The sequence below is a fragment of the Folsomia candida genome, unplaced genomic scaffold (assembly GCF_002217175.1).
Source record: "Folsomia candida strain VU population unplaced genomic scaffold, ASM221717v1 Fcan01_Sc005, whole genome shotgun sequence".
Classification (NCBI taxonomy): Eukaryota; Metazoa; Arthropoda; class Collembola; order Entomobryomorpha; family Isotomidae; genus Folsomia; species Folsomia candida.
The window spans coordinates 7,975,395-7,997,105 of NW_019091197.1; the positions used below are offsets into that span (position 1 = coordinate 7,975,395).

The window sequence follows — 21,711 nt, forward strand, 5'->3', positions numbered from 1 at the left end:
ACTACGAGGCAGCGAGTTCCAAAGTTTGCTCTATACTCGATCGAATTTTGCCCCACTTTTGTACGATATCTAGTAACACTTAAAAGTGGAAATGATCGCTGACTACTTGTAGAACTAATGATACATTTGAGAAACTTATATGCATATTTAAACAAGAATAAGTCACGTCTCTCAATCTATTTTATAATTTCGAAAAGTCCGTCCCGTGAAATTTTCCGTGACATTCCTGCATTTTGATTGGCTGTTGGCATTTTAAATGAACCAATCACATTTTGGTTATGGTTATGGTTATGATTATTGTTATCATTATGAGACCAGAAAATTCCTTAGCAACGTTAAAAAAATTCCTTAGCAACGTTAAAAAAATGCCTTAGCAACGTTAAAAAAATCCTTAGCAACGTTAAAAAATTCCTTAGCAACATTTAAAAAATTCCTTAGCAACGTTAAAAAAATTCCTTAGCAACGTTAAAAAAATTCCTTTGCAACGTTAAAAAAATTCCTTAGGTTAAAATCTACAATACTTTATTTAGGCAAAATAACGAATAATCGTAACGAATTTGAGCAAATTTGTATGTAGCTTTGTTAGAATGTTATTAGTGCATTATTATTGAGCATATATTTATTGAAATATAAATCTGTCATTTTTAGCGTCAAACTAACGTAAATATTTCCACGGTAAATGCCTGGTGAGATTTGCGAGTCTTCAGCTTGTGTAATGCCAACTACCCAAATCTATTCCAATTCCAATTTCATAATAATCAAGTAACGAGTACTTTAGGTTATCACGTGATGTTTTGTTTGTCTAGTCCACGCAAGTCTACTCAAATGTGTGAACTTTAAATGATCACAACCTCGCCGTTGGGTAATCCCGCTGATAAGGCGACGACGCGGTCTCAACGAAATTGTTTTGACATATTTACGTCTTGGTTCAATCAATATCATGCGTACTTTAAAATTCAATTAAGATGAGAAACATTCAGAAAACACAATTAATTTCAGTTTAGTTAGCTATCGCATTCCCATTTCAACGGAGGTCGTCCTCCGAAACCCTTCCCCCACTCCTCTCTCCGATCTTCCCCCTACACGTGGTTTCCCTCTCCATAAACCACCTCCACGAATTGTGACGAAGGGGCTGGGGGGTAGCACGTGGTAATAACGTGGTCGTATTGTTTGCAAAGTTCGCTACTTTTTTTAGAGTTATTTGTTTTCTATTACGTCGTATCTCATCCTTGTCTTCCTGGATTTCTCCTCATAAATCATTCATTTATAATTTGAGCTTTCACTTGAGAGCAGAGTCACCTGTAACGGGTGACTTACTGTATTTTTTGAAGGGAAACGAGTGCCCGAGATGAATTTTTCGTTTTCCCTGTCAACTTTATTTTCTCAGTTACATAAAAATCAGATTGATTTACGACATGCATATATTATCATTTCTTGGACACCCTCAATTTTCACATCGATTTTCATGTTCCATTAATCTATCAACGCATTTATTCTTGTTTTTGTGAAATATTATAGATTAAAATGTTGGACCCACATGGTGAATTATGGCTATTTAAAATTAACACATGCAATTGATTAACTTTCTAATAGTGATAGCAAAATGCAATAAATTTAATTACTACTAAACAAAATGTGTAAACACCCATCAAGGTTGCATCGACAAACAGTATAACATTTGCAATCCAAAATATGTTCGGCTCCATTAAATCAATGTCTCTAGATATAGAAATAAAATCAGACGCAATGCAGATATTAGATTGTAAAATTTGTAACAGAAATAATTTTCACCTCTTACTCAAATCCAATTTTTGCTTGAATGGTTGACAAAATACTACTAAATTCGTAGCTAAGAAAGCCACTAGGGATATTGGCTGGTGCATATTTTCCCTCAGATCGAGAAGCAATATCTGCATGAAGATTTACAAAAAACCATTTCATCAAGTCATCGAACTCCTTCATATATGAGTGTCCTTCATAAATCCAATTTCTATATTCTGGGAGGTAAGTGAGTTTTTTCCATGTGGTCTTCTCTTCGTTATTGTGCCACCAAACATTACTGTCCCTTTCCATGTCACAAGAGCGGTGCAAGAGTACTTTGGTGTATTTATTACTACATCCCGCCAAACCCATGGGTTGATGGCAAGTGTGATGTTTGGCTTGCTGACCGCTATCGTTTTCATGACCATTTGCGCCCCAGCAAATCCCGTTGCATAGAAGACAATGAAAAGTACAACCCATCAAATTTTGCAAGCTTTCGACCTCTGACAGATCCACGATAGTAATGTTTTCCTCCAATTCTTGTCTTTTCTCACTTTCCATAAAAGCTTTTAATAGCGAGATCTTAAGCTGAACGAAGTCAACTTGCTCAGGTGTCTGTTTTGGTTTGTACACCATTTCATTTGAAACGTTGAGATAGCTATCCGCAAAACGTTTCATGGTCAATTAATCCGCAGAATTTGCAAGGTTTTGTCTTACATTGGCTAGTTCTGCCGCAATAGTGTCCTTAAAAGCTCTGATTGCTCTTTCCTTTGTGAATGAATTCAGTTTAGTTTTAAACCACTGATTAATTGCTCTCTTTGGATTTTTAAAATGTTGCAATGCTGGTTCCTTATTTTGTTCATTTACTTGTCGTGCCAATCCAGCAAAATACTTTAGACGGACTCTTTGTCCATTTGATAGCCAGGATTGACTTTGAACGAACGTAATTTGATGATTGTCTGCAAATTGTTGTGCGCGTTTCCTAATCGCCTCAAATAATAGTTTGCATAAAATCTTCCCTTCCGCCTCTGATCCATATCCGTTCTCCAGCCGGACTTTTATCATCTACAAAATTTTTCAAAAGGACACAATCTTATTGTTCGCACATATTTAGTTACATTAAGTGGAAATAAAGAAAACACAATTATTGCGACTTGCATTTAATGTATATATAAAGGTATTAGTAGACTTTTACCTCTCTGTAAGTTGATATATTATTCTCCAAAATATGTAAGGGGTCGTTATCACGTTTCCACAGTTTTTCCCTTTTCTCCATCTCCACTAAATATTTGTTAAGGGCAAATAAATGGGCCTCCCATTTGAAGTTCGAGTTTAGCTTTTTTTTCTCGAGCCTTTGGTCTTCGAATGCTTGCAAAATTTCGTTTACGTTTGTTCGGAAAGTCCAAGTCATTCCATTCTGAAAAATGTCTTCTTTTCTTTCCTTCAGCATCTGCACAGGCAAATTTCCCAAAGTAGCTTCCAGTTCATTAATTAGATGCAAACTAAGAGTGCCATCGGACCCTAGCACGGCGTTTTTAATTTTTTTATACCAGTTAGGATCTATTGCTTCAATGTCACGAAATTCTTTGAAGATAATACGACCAGTATTCAAACCTTGCAGGACAGCAGAGTCATTTTTATAGTAATTTCTAATTTCATCCATAATCCTTGTCTTTACTGGGACTACTTTTAGCATAGTTGAAACCTCCCGTTTAACAGCTGGTAGCACCATTTCAACTTTCCGCTCGCTGTAGCCGTCATCTCCACTTTCGAGGAGGCATTTCTGTATTATGTGATCCAGCTCAGAAAATTTTCCAAATCTTATTTTCCTAGCGTTCGCTTCCTGATCCAGTTGCTGAATTATTCCTTCGCGCGTCCTTATGATAAATTTTTGTATTGTGTCTTTTGTATCAACTTCACAAGGCTGGTTTTCAACTTGTGTGTACAGATCGTTTCTCAGCGTCAAAAATGTTGAACACTGGTCGAACGGTGGGTTAGAATTAGTGGACCCACACGAAATTGGAATTGACCGGAGATCGATTTTTACAATATTCATTAGATTTTCTTTTTCAACTCCCCACGATTCCATTTTTAAATTGTCTTCTAATTCCTTGATTTTGGCCGAGAACGCGACCTTGTGTTTCGCGGCGTGAGAGGAAAACGATTTCTCTGCTGCCTGCTTAACCTTAGCAATTTTCACTCCTCGATCAATAAATTCATTTATTGCCGCGATGTTCTTGAATCGAAGTGTGAAATCCTGCTCTTCTACAGCTTCCCAGTAACTTCCAATTAAATTGTGCCAAGTGCAAAACTCTCGATCCCGATATTGAGTGACTTTTTGTTTCACGGATTCCAGAATTATTGAATACAACTCAACAACATCTTCGTGATACTCCATTGACGGTGGAGCATTTACAGTAGATCCATTTTTGAAAGGGCGAAATTGCTTGAGATGCGACCCATTCTGTACCCGCTGAAGAAGTTTGGTGAGGGACTTGCTGTTCCGTATTCCAATGTCCATTTCTTTCTTTTCAGTCAAGTCAATAGCTTCTTTTATGGCGTTACAAAATTCCTCGGAACCTCGCAGGGTTTTTGTTGCATCTCTTTCTGTTAAATGTTGCACCATTAAAATGTCTGGAGTCATTTCGGCCTTATCAAGTCGAGCCATGGTGACAATAACTATTTGCAAAATTTCAGTGAGGTCCCGAACGGATTCTCCAATAACGTTTACCAAAGTTAAGTCGCTGATACTCATAGCAAAGGTGGCAAGTTGTCTATCCTTTCTTTCGCAGTCTGGGTCATTCATCTTTTCTGGGGCCCCTAGTCCTTCAGTGTCAACTAGTAAAATAGCATCCACTCCGTATTCTCCTTTCAAGTCATCTTCCAAAAACAGTAGGCGCATAAAGAGTCCTCTGGTACATCGACCTACGGAGACGGCGAACTTGCAAGCAAATAGAGCATTCAACAATGTAGACTTGCCTGAGGATTGTAGTCCAATTATGCTAATTACAAAAATCCGGATTTTTGGGTTGATATTGCAAATAGAGTGGCAAATCTGGTCAAACCAAACTCCATGAAAGTGACCATTGTCCCCGTCCAATAATTCTATTGCGTGCCCTTCGGCCAACAACTCACCGTAAAATGTGGGCAACGAAATGAGCCTCGAATTGTTTGGTTCTTTTGGGAAAGTCTGAGCCAACTCGTATAGTTTTCCCAGTTCTCTGTAGAAATGTTCTAGGCCTAAACTGTTATTTTCAATTTCTTTATAGGTAAGACGGATTTTCTGCTCAAGTATTTCATTTTGTTGAAGTAAGTTTTGGGTAACATTTAGAGGCACGGTGCTACATCGTTGTTGCAAAAGTTTGAAAAGATGAGACTTTTGCCCTTTGGTCTGATTAGCAGATAGAGTGGACGTTCCTTTATCAAGATGAGCAAAAGCTAGCTTCCGTTGATTGAGAGGCAAGGTGAGGATCCCGATTAGACTGTTATTTTTATTAATATTGCTGACCCAATTCCACAACTTTCCAGAAGAGATCCAACATCTTTGTGCTTTCCATAAGCATTCGCACCCCTTGTTTGCAACTTCAATAGTTCCCTTACAAAGCCACAAGAGTCAGTTTCCAAAATATTGATAAGTTGTGAAGACAATACTGTGGAAATGGGTGTGACTGGTTGAATTTTCTCAAGGCTCGTATTCTGGTGATCGGCATCCCTTTGCTCCATCCGCTGAAAATTAATGCATTCTGCCAAGCAATTTCTAACCCCGTCCAGACTGCTATCGTTGACAAGATCGCTCGTATATACAATACCATCTGACGACCCGTCTGCGTTCTCGTTTGAGGGGTCGATGATCACGGTGTAAAACTGGGTTCCACTCCACATTTCCGAAATTTTGTCAAACTCTTCTTGGGTTTTAGGAAAAGCAGCGTCCGCAAAAAATACAAGGAATGCAGAAGCGTATTTCTTCAAATAGTTGATATGATGTGGTAATTTAGCCCCGTTTCCGTGTAGATTTACTAAGAGTAGGGCTTCAGCTAGTTCTGAAGATGAATAGTGGGAGGCGATTGAGTGCTGTGGTTTTCCTATATCAATCCCATTTTGCCAATTGAAAAGACGAGGGGAACATGTTTCCTTTGTTAAAACGACGAGTTCGGCCGACCCTGACAAACATTTTGGTGGCCCACGTTCAGATCCAGCATTGCTTTTTGAGGCAAAGGTGTCCCGTCCGTTAAACAGTTGGGTAAGAATTGTACTTTTTCCGCTTTCCCGTCCAGAGCTTGCCCCGATTCTGATGGCAACAATCATTTTGTAAGGATCCACAAATAGTTTGTTGTGCACCATAGAACCAGACTTGGTTTCCCATTTTATGGAACTTTCTTGCAAAATGAATTTCATGGAGGTGAATCCTCTGTTGGTGGGTTCATCATCAAGGGAAAAATTTAGTTGCGGCAGTATAAATGGTACTGCTAATGGGAAAAAGGTTAGAATCCTGATGATATCCTGGAGCACGAGGGGGTCACAGAGATACACTAGGCTGGAGAAAATGTCCAGTTTTGAGATTGTTATCGAATCCCAATCGGATTTAATTTGATTTGGTTGTTGTATGGCTGAGTGAACAACCGATGCATTGCATTCGCTACCGTCCCCTGGTTTGCGAAACCTTTTACCTCCACCGGTAACAGTTGGAATCTTCTGACAATTTGGAAGCATTTGATCTAGCAATCTATCCTCCAAAACGAAAACTCCCCACATCTTCAATTTTTGTAAAATGTAGGGCAGAATCTGAGAAATAATTGCTTCGCATTTGTCATTCCGGTTGAACCGTGGTTGTTGTAAAAGTTTCTGTACCCTTAGAAATCTCTTATGGTCAATTGAAGGATGGTATCCAACAAGTAGAAGGGAACCACGGGTGGCTAGCACATTTGCAGTTTCCGGAAGAGTAGAACGCTGAATATTTTGCTCAATTATATTATTCAAAGAATGATTGGCTGCTGGATTATCTAGAATAATTTTACAGTCTTGGGGAGGATTACTGTTTACTAAATCTTTGGGCTTATCCATGTACTCTCGCATTTTTTCACGGGCGAATTTGAGGGTGTCCTTGTTAAACGGGCGATTGAAAACCTTTTGCTCTTCGCTGTAGCCATACTCATCCGAGGAAATGCTGAGAGCAGTTTTAATTTCCTCGTTTTCTGCCAATGAGTTCAATACAAGTCGGACATAGTCGGTCGGAATGTTTTCCTGTTGAAAAAGCTGTTGGGAGATGTCAAACAACTCCTTCACCGTTTCCACCTTTTCAGGGATTTGAACCAGCCCTTCTCCAACACTTTGAATCGGGGTTAACTTTTCCCTTAGAAAGTCTGGCAAGAAGTCAGGCACACTATTGGAGCAAAGTCTTGTTTGAATTAGTTCGAGGCAATTCTCAGAATTTAGCACTCGTTTTAATAAATATTTCACTGAGCTCTTCTGAAAAATAAATTCTTGTTGATTCAAGTTGAGGAGGAGAATCGTCTGTAGAAAGTGTGTCAATTGCTTAGTTTCTAATGTGAATGTATCCTCCAGAAGGATTCGAACTTGATACAGGGACGAATTCCCGCATGCTAGGTGCATTAGATCGCTGAGCACTTCGTAATACCTGCGGTGCTGTAAGTTCTTCTCCAATTTTGTTGCAACGGTGCTGTTCAGTTTGGAAACAAACTCTTGCAAGAACGTATCCTTAAAATAGCTCGAGTACATGTTTTGGTTATTTAAATCTGCTGGTGGATTTGAAGTTTTTGGTGAGGCAGAATTAATGAAGCCAAATATTGCTGAAATAATTCGAGAATTTGGTTTAGTTTCTTCGCTTTGAGCTGTGCATTTCTCCAAAATGGAAAGAATACTCTTGTAACTTCGGTTAAGTATGGATCTGCTTCTGTTGCATTCATCAACTGTTCCTTAACCTGGCTAACACAGGCCGGGTGGTTAGTTACGGTTAAAATAGATAGCTTAATTTCTTCTACTGATTCTTCACATTGAGGGTGACTCTTCAATCTTTGTATTGCAACGTTCACCGCACACTGGAAAGGATTGATTGTATTCAATAAAGTCAGTATTTGGGGATAGTATTGGGCCAAATTGATTTCACTCGGGTCTGCTTTTACAAGTTCAGCCTCAATTTCCCTTGGCATGTGAATTGATGGATCTTTCATTTTCAAAAGTTGCAACAAAAACGCCAAACCAAACGACATATTATTTAGCGGAACAATGAGGCAACCTATAAGGTAATTGATGGCTAACTCCACTTCCTTGGCAGGTTCAATAGGGAACACTTGCTTAAACAGGTTGCTAGTAGGATTTCTTGCAGCCATTCTTCGTTTGCAAAATAAGTCTACAATTTCTGCCTGGAAATTTGTTCTCTGTTCGTTGAGAGAATATTTCTGGTCCTCCATGAATTCTTTTATGTTACCCTCAACATTTTTCTCTTTGATGCCATCAACTAAAATTTGGAGCTCCAAAGTATCATCAGCCACAGCTAAAAGTGTTTCTCCCTCAAATAAAAACGCCAATGGTGTTTCTTTATGAAGGCCACGGAGTTGAAAGGATCCAACAATTGACTGTACAGATGTGTCCTCAGCCAACGAAACTGACAAAAGATTATATGCGGCAACGCATTCAAAGTAGTTCCATCCCTCCATAGTGATAACGAACGAGTACGCGGTCTCAGATTTGACCAGGCACTCTCTCAACTGGATGTAATTATTTGCAATCTTAATTCCTTTAACTTGTTTCAAAATTGTTATGAGTCCAACAATTTCATTCACATGACTGGACAAGGGAAATGAAATTCCTCGCGTAGCGCAGTAGGCTGTGAAAAATCGTTTTTCAACTTCACTGACCTGATCAACCATCAGAGAAAGCACGCGAACCACATGACCCACATCCTCAAATTCTTCTGGGTCGGATTTCGCTTTTATTGAAATTTTTGGGGTAGTGATTGGCTCTTCACCTCCAACTGATGGAAGGGATATCGCAACATCAATTCCAATTCCTTTTAGGAGGCTGGCAATTGAGTAAAGCTGAGCCAAGTCGGAGCCGTTTTTACAATTTTTTGCAGACAAAAACAACAGTTTAACGGGTAAACATTTGGTTTGCAACCAGTTCTGTTGGGCAGCAAAACTTGTGTGGATTTGACATTCGGGAGTTGAGTTTGAAGCTGCTACCCCATACAGCTCAGAATTTCCTTCAGAAACAAAATTTTGCAAAATTTCTTGAATTATGGTAGGACCCAATTTTTCGTTAAATTCATTCCCCAGAGTAATTAAATCTTGGGCAGACTTTTGCTGAATTTTATACAACTGTAGACATTCGGTAGCGACTTTGAAAAATTTTCGACCTTCCGTCAAAAGTTGACTTTCTTTTCCTTGTACATCTAGATTGAGTTAAATTTCCATCCGCTTCAGTGTTAACTTTGAATGTCTTGTCGCGAATTCGTAGATTTGCAGAGATGTGGGCTCCCAGTTGCACTTGCTTCACGACATGGGTTGCTTTGAGTTCTCCTGAAAAAAAAAAATATTAAGCAGACACATTAAAGAATAATGTTTAATAATTATACACGGACAGTATACTTTGGAGAAATCTAAAAGTTTTAAGGATCAGAGCAAAACGGTTCCGGGGAAAAAATTCAAAATCTGACGATCGAAGTAAATACTTTTTGGGAAGTCTTATATCTTGCGGGTACAAAGAGAGGCAGCCGGACATTTACCAGCAGTCATATTACCAGCCGCAATGTGTTAACCATCAACTTTTCCATATTTCATACATGTAAACCTAATTGTTGATTAATTCCAAGGGAGGTTCAGTTAGTAATGGCTATCGTACCTTCAGAGATAAGATACAAAACTAGGATTTTTTCAATTCATTCATCCTACATCATATAAATTGCGCCTGAAAAATCATAAGATTTGGATATCTTATTCCTTCACAAACTTTTATCAAATTCAGATATCGTAGTAAAAATGGAATTTAGGAGAAAATGGCATTTTTTACGTTTCGGTTGTTAACGTTAAAAATTCAATTTTAATGTTCCGGAAACATTGCACAAAGATTCCTGCGAACCTAATCCGTCGCACAGTACAGTTTATAGGTCGGTAGTGGAGTTTAAGTATGACAGCAAATTAATGAACCTTGTCATCGACCAAAGGTCCCCACCGCGGAAGATTATCAATCTGGGCTAGACTTTGACGACTTAAAAATGATATACGCCAAAGTAAGGGATAGTTGGTGCGCTTAAGAAAAGTTGGGGGAACTAATAAATAATTGATTAGTCCTCCTCTTGGCAATCTCTTATTTTGGCGTGATGGGGTCACTCCTTGCTTCCCAAGAGGGTTTTTGCATGGAAATTGGGCGAAAATTAATTTTGTTTGCATAATTTTTGATAACCATCATGGTAGTTATGCCGGATAATAATATTATGACCCATCCAAACAGCAGAAAATCATTGCAAAAATACCTTAAATACTGGAAGCATCACTTTTGGCATCATTTATGTTTATTTTGAAGACCCTAGGTGGTTAATTACGAAGAGAAAAAGAAACTGCGCTCTGTGCCACACAAAGAGGGTGACGAAGTCAAATCGAGTCAGGACTTCGTACCTCTGGGATTCTTTTTGTGAACTTGTTGGAAATGATAGGGAAAATACAGTCGCAATGACCTCATCTGCAATCATTGCCACTCTGAGGTGAGACATAATGACTATTTTTATGTATGCACTCATTAATTAAATAATGGCTATAATGTCAGGTGGCGAATGTTAAGATGAGACGGCTACGAGAGAATAGAGACCAAGGCAGCCAAAATCTCCCTCAAAAACGGCAAAAGTTGGGAGAAGACGACGACGAAAGGAATTATAAAGATGCTACAAATCTAGAGTTAACGACTGATCATGCTCCGGACTTCTGCCCCCATGAAAACCACCAAGAGGAGTCTCTGCAACATGACCTCGTTCTGGAGTATTGAGTTATTATCTGACCCAATTACTGAGACAAGTCAAATGGTAATTGCTCCAGCATTTCCAAAATTATTTAAATTATTGTGTCACTTCAAATTATAATTACATATGTAGGAATCCCAACGTGTGTTTTATCACGAACCAATGCCAAATGATATCGTGGACTCTTTCATCGATTTGTACGAGAATGCAGAACTATCCTACCACATCGACTGTGAAGACTTCAGTTTAAATTCGGAACCAATCCTAAACCCTGATCTCTCTCAAATAACGGATCAGTCGGTGCCTATTTCTGAATCTCAAGTCTCTATTGCGGTCGCAACATTTTCGATGTCATCATCACAGTGTGCTCAATCTACACACGTAATTCATGGAATAAGAAGCTACTCCAATTCGGAGTGTCGATGCTCCCTGTGTTTCAATCCGTCTGGTCGGTCTCGTGTTCCGAAACAAGCTATCAAGGAGACTTGGCTAAGGAAAAAAAGTGTACATATCTCCGGGGTCAAGATGCTGTCGTGATCATTTGATGGGTTTCACGTTCACAGAACCAACATTACAAATAATTGAGGGAACAAGGGACAACGTGCGGGTCACGAACTCAGAATTGGTGGAATGGATTCATGTCATCACGGAGGAAGCAACTAGGAAACAACTTCCGATCGACTTCAACGCAGATTCGAAAATGGTATCTGAAGAGTACGAGATTTTCACTGGGCTCAATCGTGAACAGTTCGACCAAGTACTGAAATACTGCCGGGCGCCGGGAAGACATTAGAAACAGTCCAGTTAGAACTGCAAGGAATGCCCTTGCAATATTTCTTGTGAAGCTAAGATTAGACCTCCCGCAAAGAATATTGGCTTTTCTACTTGGAATTGAGCACCAGTCCAGTGTTAGCGATGTCCTCAGCAGCGTCACAGCATCGTTGGCGAAGAGATTTTTGCCACGTTTTCTGGGATATAGTTCGTGTCACATCACATGGGAAGAAATAGCATTGAGACATACATCGCCATTTGTGAGATCCCTGATCACTTTACCTCCTAAGAATATTTGCTTGGTTTTCGATGCAACGTATTTGTATCTGGAGAAATCATCCTCATTCCAACTGCAACGCCAAACTTATTCCAACTACAAGCTACAAAATCTGTGCAAACCAATTGTAGTCACAACAGACACTGGATACATTCTGGCAGCGGACGGTCCGTACTACGGTGACAACAACTACAATGATGGGAGGATCCTCAAGTCAATGCTGACTCCATCACCGGATTTGCCTGCCGAAGAGTACTCTTTATTGACGTTTCTCAGACCTAGAGATAAGGCCACCCTAGACCGCGGGTTCCAGGAATCCACCGCAAGATTAGAAGAGTTGCACATCGATTATATGATGCAACTCTTTTTGGTTGGATCATCAAGTATATGCCACATTTCGAGGGACCGGAAGCAATAATTGGATATTATTGCAAATGTAAAAATGGGGCCAGAACTGTCGGGATGTGCAGTCATATTTGACTGCACATCCCGACAGTGCGGTGAGTATAGAGTTGTCAGGCGTGATTTTGCTAGTTTAATTATTCATGCATATTCCCAACTAAGGAGGAAAGCTTCAATAATTGCCATCAACAGATTTCGATGTCCTTGGGATATGTCGTAGTACCCGATGAGAGAATAAAACACAGTGAACGGTTTGATGCCATGGCCCCATTTGCGCCCGCCACACCCACTCAAAGGTGCGCATGTTAAATGCTAAACTAGATTATGCCATCCCAGATAGCTGCATTATCATGTTCAATAACAATCTCAACTTTTTTTTAAATTTTGCATTTTTTCAAGTGAAACCCTTGCTCACGAAATTTTCGAAAATAGTGAAAATTTCAAAAAAGTTGATATTGCTATTGGATATGATAAAACAATTATCTGGGATCAAGAATATGTAACTTTTTTGAAAATCCGAGCAAAATTGGATTTTTGGTGAAGATACGCAAATAAGTCCTAGAATTTATTCATCATGATGGTCCTGTTAGCATGCATTAAATGGCCATGTAGATGAGCATTTTTGTTGTAAGTGAGATTTAATCCTACATGACATACTAGCTATTTATAAGCTAGCAGCAATTTTTGTTGCAAGTCCACTTAGACAGCCGCAAATTAGGCGATTTTTTCAAACCCTGTTGAATTTGTGCAAATTGAATCGGACCGCCTTCACACATAAGGCGTTGGCGTGTCACATGTGTCCCTGCTGTGAACAACGGAGCCGCTAATTATGAAACCTCAGCCTTAGCCACAAACATGAGTTAGACTTGGCGCCGATGAAATTTAAATTTTCACATGGACTGTATGATTAAGTTAAATATACTATGAAATTTACGTACTTAAATACACCACCTCTTTGGGGTGTAGGACGTTTACTAGCAATCTAATATGATTTTTGCATGTAAATATAATAGGATCCTTCATCTGGGGTCCTAATACATTCTAATAAAACGTAGTGGGTACCCTGGACTCTCCACCCATGTCAATAGTATACCATGTTAGCCCGGTTCATAATTTGCATGACTCGATGGGCATTCGGGAACCCTTTCTTTTAAATATAGGAATATTTGACCGTTGATGTGGACGATAACATAACAATGGAGTCAATTGACGTTTGACCTAATACCAACTTCACATTGTACATACAATTAATTACGTAACATTCATTCATATTTTGTGTCACTCTCAATTCCACTGATTTAATTTGTAATAAATATTTACCTCTGAGGATTTTATCTCGGACGAGGTCATTAATTACTGCGTTTGAAACAACTTCCACGCGGAAAGTCCGTAGGCTGTAGCGACAGACCAATTCTTCTTCCAAGGAGCTTGACTTATCCTCAAAGTCATATTTTGCGCTGCCCTCCACTTTTATCAAGCCGGACAAGAGCTCCAGGAAAAGGGAGCCTTCCACGTTGAGGGGCTTTATGCGATCCTTCGTGCTTTTGATGTGGGTCAAGTCGTACGCATAATCTCCCAAGGGATGGACGTCCAGTTCACCAAGGGAGGAAAATAGCTTGGAGCCGACCAGACTCGAGTCCTGACAGTTCCACAAGTCGCCAATCCATACCGGCCCATTCTCAATGTTTGGGAGGATTATGATATCTTCCTCTACAAACTTCTTCATGTCTCGGCCTACAAAATATTTAAAAAATCGAATCCAAATTTAATGACAGGATGTTTAAATTCATATAATAGCAATTGTCTACCTGTCCTCAGTCAGCTGATGACGATGAGGTAGGCAAACCTCTTGAAAATGTAGGCAGTTACTAACCGTTATAAAAAATGGGCATTCTAATTATTTTTTGATATGCGAATTTGTTTTGTCATCAACAACTTACCCAAGACAGAGAAAAACGGCAGAGATTGGCGAGTCAGAAGGTAATCTGAAGAGTGTAAGTTAGTTTATTATTCAATTTAGCAAGACACATTTATGAAAAATAGTCCCATAATGAGCATTAAGTGTGCACGCAGTAAAATGTTGCACTGAAAACTTGAACCCACAGAAAATCCCTTGATCAAAGATAAGATTCTATTTTCCTTCGCATAACACGAGTAGAATGAACTAATCTGATGACTGCAATATGCATACATATATTTGCATAACGGGCTGTGTGTCTGGCGAGAATAAATAAAGTGAGTAAGCTATAATGGACTTTCTAACCTACCATGTCCATTAATTTATTGCTTTACAAACTTAGGATAAATCGACACTGGGACCACAGTGTTAAGAAATGTTTTACAATATTATCATAAATCGTTTTGTGTATATAATTGACCCAATCAAATTGAGATGGATAACATTTGTGTGTACTTAATTTGAATTTCTATTTGTGCATATGTAAATAGGTAGGTGTGGTCAAAAAGGGGGTTTTGTAAATTTTGAAAAAGTCTAAAATTCACTTAAAAACAACATCTGACACGGTTTCAAATTCTGAATAAAGTGAGCCTTTAGCCTGAGTCATGTGTTTCTAACTTTTATATATTGATTGCAATTATTGCAAATTTTTGTAAATTTTGACACTGTGCGGATTCCCGACCAAAAATCGCGAACGGCACGCGCAGTTAAAACATCAACAAACTTAACTATATATACACACTTACATACATATCTGCTTAATTTGTCGTGCCCCACATTCCATGTGGATTAAGTCATATGCAGTAAGACCCTCCACATCACACTTATATGCTTATGCAAATCTACAGACCTGGAACGAGAGGTTGCTGGTTAATAACAAAATGTTGCTTTATCCGTATTTATATAGTCCTCAGAACGTCTCCAAAGCAGATTAGATCACCAGAACCATGTCTCTCGTCCAATTATTATTTAATTTCTCTGCAGTATAGTACATTAAGTACAATTCATACGGTAATCCAACAATAATTGGAACTATTTACAAATTTATGCTGAACCCTATATCGCATTTATTCCATAGGTTTGTGACCACATAAGCAAATTGATGGAATGCTCCGTGTTACCGAACTAATTTATTGTAGTATGTCATAAAGATAGTTGTACTTATAAATGTGAATACGTTCATATCATGGCACGGTATGAATGCACTTTTGTTTGACGGTTTCAGTATATTTATGACGGCTTGAGTAGCCATTATTATTTAATTAAAACTGTAAAGGAGATAACATTCCTATTATGCAGTGCCGTTAATTTTTTCGCCTTCGCAACTATGCATATGTACATGCAAAATAAGTACTTTAAACATGACTGTGCATGATGACATTTAGTTTTGAAACTAGTCAAAATTATGAATTTGTTTAAGTCATGTGGATATGTTGTATCCACATCTCCTGAGTGTACGAAACCCCAACAGGTGTAATGCCATGGCCACATGCCACACCCACTCAAAGGGGAGCAAAACACGAAAATCGCCATCTTCAAAGGCTCGCCAAAAACCCAATTTTTAACCGATTTTGGTAATTTCTGCACATTTATATTCTCAGATAGTTGTTTTATCGTATCCGAGAAAAACTCAATTTTTTGAATTTTTTCAAAATTTTTGAAAATTTCCTGACGGTGTGTTCGAAAACATCAAAATTAAAAAAAATGAGTTTGATCTTGGATATGAGAAAGCAATAGTATCTGAGAGTATAAAAGTGAAAGTGTTTTCAGAGTCCAAGAGAAATTTGATATGAAGGATTACCTCTTGGATACACACAAGGAGTGGAGTGTTAAACACTGGAAAATTCCAGTTTTTAACATTGTGTTGATATAGAAAAAGTTGAAAATTTTCGCTGAGAAAAGCCCCAGTCTCCAAATTTTTAACTTTTTCCAATCAAGGTTTTCAACTTTTCCCATTTTCATTATCTTTTTGATAGTCAATGGCAAAATTGTTGAAATACACAAATATATGTATTTCGTCCTTAAAAGGTTAATGAAGAAAACAGGGCTTTTTTCGAGTCTTTCGCCCATTTGAGTGGGCGTGGCTGAAGCAAATACGATCATGGCATAAAGGCACTTGTGCGTTTATTATATTTTGATTGCCTCAGTTTATTTTATTCCTGATGTGGCTTTCAGGATTTTTTCCCCTTTATCTTCCCACAAAATGCAAGGACTTTGTAACGTGAACTTGTAAATGCGCAATAAAATATCAATTGTGTGATATTGATAAACATTTAAGTGGTAATAAATACTTACTCAAATTTGGATTTTTATCAGCTTAACGTTGAGTTTATGATGGAATGAGGAATGATTGATTGACGTCCAAAGTGGTGGTGGTTGAAAAACAAGGATTGCTTTTTGGGTATCGGTTATTGCCTCCTAGAATGCAAGGTTATCAGGGTCAACATAGATATTTGCGTAATTAATGTACACAAATTAGTTATGGGGGCGTATTTAGTTAGGGGAACTCTCGTAATCACGCAGTTTAAAAAGAAATGTAGAATAACATTGGAATATTTAAATCCGAATCCTTAAAATAAAAATTCTTCAGAAATACATATTTCCCTTATTTTGTAAATCTTAACTCCAACTGTGCATGTACAATTTTTGAAATTCTTGTCTAAATAAGTTCTAAAATTGTCTAAACTATGATTTCGAAGGTTCTAAACGTATGTAACTCTCGTTCACTGTTAATAATTATGTGCAAGTATTTAAATAATAATAATAACTGATTAAGCCTGCTCAAATTTAAGATTAGTTGCAAATCTTCGCCTGATAACATGGCAAGTCACTATAATTCAAACGAAACGCAAAAAAACACCTCTCGTTATTTTACTATACATACGAAAAACTTTTTGATGTTCTAAAAGTGCATACAAAGTGATTTATTTTTTAGTATCGGATTTGATCGTAGTGCTAAAACTAACTCTTTGAGCAACAAATTTTTATAGTACTCTAGCTAAGGAAGCCTCGTACCAAAAATGACATACATTTATCAACTGTTGATTGACGTTTTGTCTCTTGTGTGCCATATTTTGCCTTTTGCATATATCTTACATAAATAAATAAATAAAATGCTCGACAAATTTAAAGAAAATCCGTTTTCCTCGCTTAAATTACGCGTGAGGAAAATAAATACATAAATAAATAAATAAGCAATAAATCAAATCAATTAAAATTTTCAGGCGACGAAAATTGTATATAGTGTGTATACCCAAATAATCGGAGGGACACGGGTCCTCTTGCCCGTCTGGTTCGACGGGTGCCAGCAAGCAGAAAAATATTTTAGCCAAAACTACGTAGCAATGGTTTTATTCGCTTCGCAGGTTGGCTGATCTAATTTTTGAAATTTATTTTAGTACGGGTATAGAAGAAGGGTGGCGGAGCCGGAATGTATGTATCTGTGCAAAGTCTGCAATGATACTGACACTTTACACACTTCAACTGTGACTTAAATAGAATATATCGTGACATGAGTAGATCCAACTCATGAAAAACCCATGAGCCACAGATTAACCTTGTGCGTACTCACCACAACGATTTATGTGTGTATTTCGTATCACAACTCGCTTAAAGAAACTGTCAGGTTTCGAACATCCTGGCTTTGCAAATTTCATACCGCCAATATTAGGTGTGTATTTAAAACAGTCATTTTAACATTTTAACAGTCATTTTAACAGTCATTTTATTTCCATGATACATAGTCTGAAATTTCTAGGGGAGGATACATACATAAATTGTCGAAATTATAAAACATGCCAAATTTCGGCCTGACAAAAATTACATCATTCGTACGCTTGCATCCCTTTGTACATATTTACATATACATATGTATGAGAACTTGCGTAACACCAGCTTTAAGTATTTGAGCAAACAAACAGTAAGTTTTGTAATAGAAAATTCCACGACTGGATAGCCTGAGGATCCATCAAATCCATCGAGCAGTAAATAAGAGCCATTAAATTAATCAAAATGACAACCTTATCACGCGAGAATGTTGTCCCCTCAACAATTCCAGTTTATGATTATAACCTTGGCCTCATGATAAGAAATGTTGAACCATTAGCAAAGTCGGAATATCCTACTTGCGTTACCACAGGGATGGTTATGCTCACACAAAACGGATAAACGTGATACATATCTTTACGTATTTATTTGCACCGTGCAAATTTGGCCATTGTATGTACATCGTCACCAGTTCTATGTGTACATACATAGATTACAGTGTTGTTGTAATTAATTACAAAAGTAATTAATTACTTAATTAATTACAAGAAAAAGTCGAGAAGTAATTAGTAATTAAGTTTTGTGGCAATGTAATTGTAATTAGTAATTAATTACCTTGCTTCAATTGAGTATCAAAGTAATTAATTATTTGAGTAATTAATTACTTTGTAAGTTGAAATGTTAATGCTCATTGTGTAAAATGTTGATTTGCGCGACCTTCTTTAAGACGACGGTGGACATTAATTATTCTTAACGAAAGAATTGAAAAGGATTGGTTCTTTTTACTGTAAAAAATTCGGTAGAGTAACCTATACAATCCGTACTGGCATTAATTTCCTACCGGATTGGTGATAGTTTGCATCTGAGAGGTAAATTTGTCATTACCATAAGCATTACTTAATGCTCGATATTACGATGCCGGTAGAGTCATTTATGTATGTACTCCGGCCAGCAATTATTTAATACCAGTTTCGGAAGATTGTTCTTACGGGTCCTCGTGTTATTCATTTTGCATTGCAAAAAAATAATGTATTTGTAGTAATTCAGTTCTTTGAATATAAATTAATTAACACTTTAATTTTTGATTACAATTTAATACATTTGCCTTCATGATCAGGCAAAAATGTAATTAATTTGTAATTGAGTAATTAATTACTAATTACGGAAGTAATTGAAATTGTAATTAATTACCTGACTGATGTACTAGTAATTACTAATTAAGTAATTAATTACTTTCTCTCGTCGAATAGTAATTAGTAATTAATTACAAACTCAAGTAATTAAGCAACACTGATAGATTAATGTTTTCATAATTATTATATTATCCGGTACATCCGTCCATTCTTAGCAATTTTTATAAATAATATTATTTATAAAAAAAAAATTGCGAAATTTTTTAAAATACATAAGTATGTATGTAGCTATTTGTGGATACACATATCGTCGCACTAATTCTAAAAAGACGTAAATGCACTCGATGCTTAATTCTAAAAAGACGTAAGTGCACAAAAAAATTCTAAAAAGACGTAAGTGCAATTTCAAAATTATAAATAGTAATAATTACTTATTCAAAATTATCCTCTCAAGGAAAATTTGGATTTCTTGACCCCCCTAGTGGAGTGATGAAACCAGACCAGTTACTTAGGGGAATTCCCCTTAGGGGAATTCCCTAAGGGGATAGCATGTGTCTTCTATAACTAAACAAATCGTTGTACAGGTGCACTTAAAAGAGGCTGTTCGAAAAAAAATCAAGTCCACATGTATGCATGACCGCGAGAGAAATTTTGCTTTAGGAGCCCGCTGGGTGGGCTTTAAAGACTAGTAAAAAATAGAAACTTTGACCCGCCATTACTTTTGAACGGGACTTTTCCGCGCTTTCCGGTTTCGAAATTCTTGTTCAGCTCGTCGAACTGAACAATTTGACGTATCGTATGACCCCATATCGAAAAGCTGTTATACTAAAGTATAGCCTTTTAGTCAAGGTGTGACAATTTACTGAATTTATGTCATCAGAAATTACCACGTACTTTATGCACGGGACATGATTCAGAAATGCAGAAAATAACCCGTGGATGATGCAAATCTGCTAAAATACAACTTGCAAAAAGATTATCATTTTGTGATTCCATTTTTGAAAAATGATAATAATTTAATCATTAATGAATATAAAATTTTTATAAGTAGGGAACAAAACTGTAATAAATATAAGGAGTTCAAATACAGGGTGTTAATAAAGTCCGATCCCATTTTTCCTGTAAAAAAGTGAAGGCTAGTATAAAAAAAAACTACCCGTGATACTTACAAAAAATGTTCGACATATTTACCTTAGTATTTGGTCTTGTTACCATTTACTTTAACCATGCCCTCAACTCTTTGTTTAAGGCTCTGTGCTAATTTTTCCATTGTGCCTCTGGAAATCGAATTCCATACATCTTGAACTTTTTTTTACTAGCTCTTCCCTCGTCCGGGGTTGTGGCTCTTTGTATACATTTTCCTTAAGTATGGACCACTGGTTCTTCAGGGGATTCAAATCTGGGCCGTTAGCGGCCCACACCCCCTTGCTCCAGACCGTTGAAACTTGCGTCTTGATGAGACTCAAACTCGCTTTTGCTGTATGGGCTATAGCACCATCCTGCATGAAAACTATTTTTCTTTCATTCGGAAATATTTCCTTGTTCCCCATGCTATCGAAATAGATAGGTAATATTTTTTCCATATAATGCTTTGCATTGACTGATTGGCCTTTTGGTATGATATGTAGAGGGGCACCCGCTACCATAACTTTAAGCCCGAATTTTGGGATCGCTCTTGATGGTACATCCGATTTGTTTTCTGTCCTGTAACGAACATTTTGTTGGTTCAATTTTGGATATAGTTCAATAATAGATTCGTCAGTCCAAAGGATGTGACTGCGCAATTCTTCACCAAGTCTTTTTTCACTCAAATGGGCACTTTTCTGAAGGAGTTCTTCAAATTTCAGACGGTCATCGATATATTTTTGTGACATGAGAGGTTTTTTTGGTTAGTTTGTAAGCTGTGTGACCCCACTTCGTAGTTTTCACAAATTTTTGCACGGTCACACAGTTAATTTGCTTCTTCTTCTCTTTATAGCGTTTTGAGTCATTTAACTCCCTTGCTCAATTACGTAATGAACTACCGGTTTTCTTGCAAAGTCTGTTTTTAATCATTCTTTTTGTGGTAGGTGACACCTTTCTGGGTCGCCCTGGTCGCTTTTTGTCGTGGACAAAATTTTTATTCTTCCATTTCCAAACAGTTCTGCGGCTGCAGCCCAATTTTTGCACAATTTCTGTAGGTTTAAGCCCCTGCTGATGCAATGTTTGTATCTCAACTCTAAGATGCTCATGACTTACACGTTTAGTTGTTCCTCCCATGGTAAAAATTTGAAATAAATAACTTCACTGGTTCAAAAGTTCCAGCTGAATTTGTAACAACCACGCTCGAAAAAATGCATGGGATCGGACTTTATTAACACCCTTTATATTTAATTAAAATTATAATTTGTATTATATACACCTTGTAAAATGTAAATCACGCGTGCATACATATACATTTTGATTGATTTATGAGGTTACTTATTTACTGCAATATTTTATACTGATTAATTTCAAATAAATAAATAAATTCAATGAGAAACACTAATTTTAATTATTCCGAACAATTTTGTCCTTGACAATGGACGAGACAATTTATCTTAAAATAATTAATGCTACCCTATTCAAAATGAAATACGCTTTGCCGTGAAATGTTTAACAAATTCTGTGTAAATTTCGTCAAATAAAAAGTTTGCAA

The 21,711-nt window shown here is 37.3% G+C and overlaps 2 protein-coding genes across 3 annotated transcripts; both read right to left on the minus strand.

Annotated features, from left to right (window-relative positions):
* Positions 1-681: 681 nt before the first annotated feature.
* On the minus strand, positions 682-5,218 carry LOC118435855. Its single transcript, XM_035852327.1, has 3 exons — positions 2,957-5,218; positions 1,792-2,826; positions 682-1,719 (listed from the first exon to the last, which is right to left on the minus strand). Exons 1-2 carry the CDS (start codon positions 4,661-4,663, stop codon positions 2,446-2,448), a joined length of 2,088 nt encoding a protein of 695 aa, XP_035708220.1. The 5' UTR covers positions 4,664-5,218; the 3' UTR covers positions 682-1,719; positions 1,792-2,445.
* On the minus strand, positions 5,212-17,573 carry LOC118435854. Of its 2 annotated transcripts, XM_035852325.1 has the most exons (6): positions 17,390-17,573; positions 16,432-16,554; positions 14,120-14,164; positions 13,988-14,047; positions 13,500-13,913; positions 5,212-9,296 (listed from the first exon to the last, which is right to left on the minus strand). In XM_035852325.1, the coding sequence occupies exon 6, from the start codon at positions 7,495-7,497 to the stop codon at positions 5,239-5,241; it is 2,259 nt and encodes a 752-aa protein (XP_035708218.1). In that variant the 5' UTR covers positions 7,498-9,296; positions 13,500-13,913; positions 13,988-14,047; positions 14,120-14,164; positions 16,432-16,554; positions 17,390-17,573; the 3' UTR covers positions 5,212-5,238. The 2 variants fall into 2 exon arrangements, with proteins under 2 accessions (XP_035708218.1, XP_035708219.1); XM_035852326.1 differs by having other exon boundaries at positions 13,500-14,047.
* Between the last annotated feature and the right edge of the window lie 4,138 nt (positions 17,574-21,711).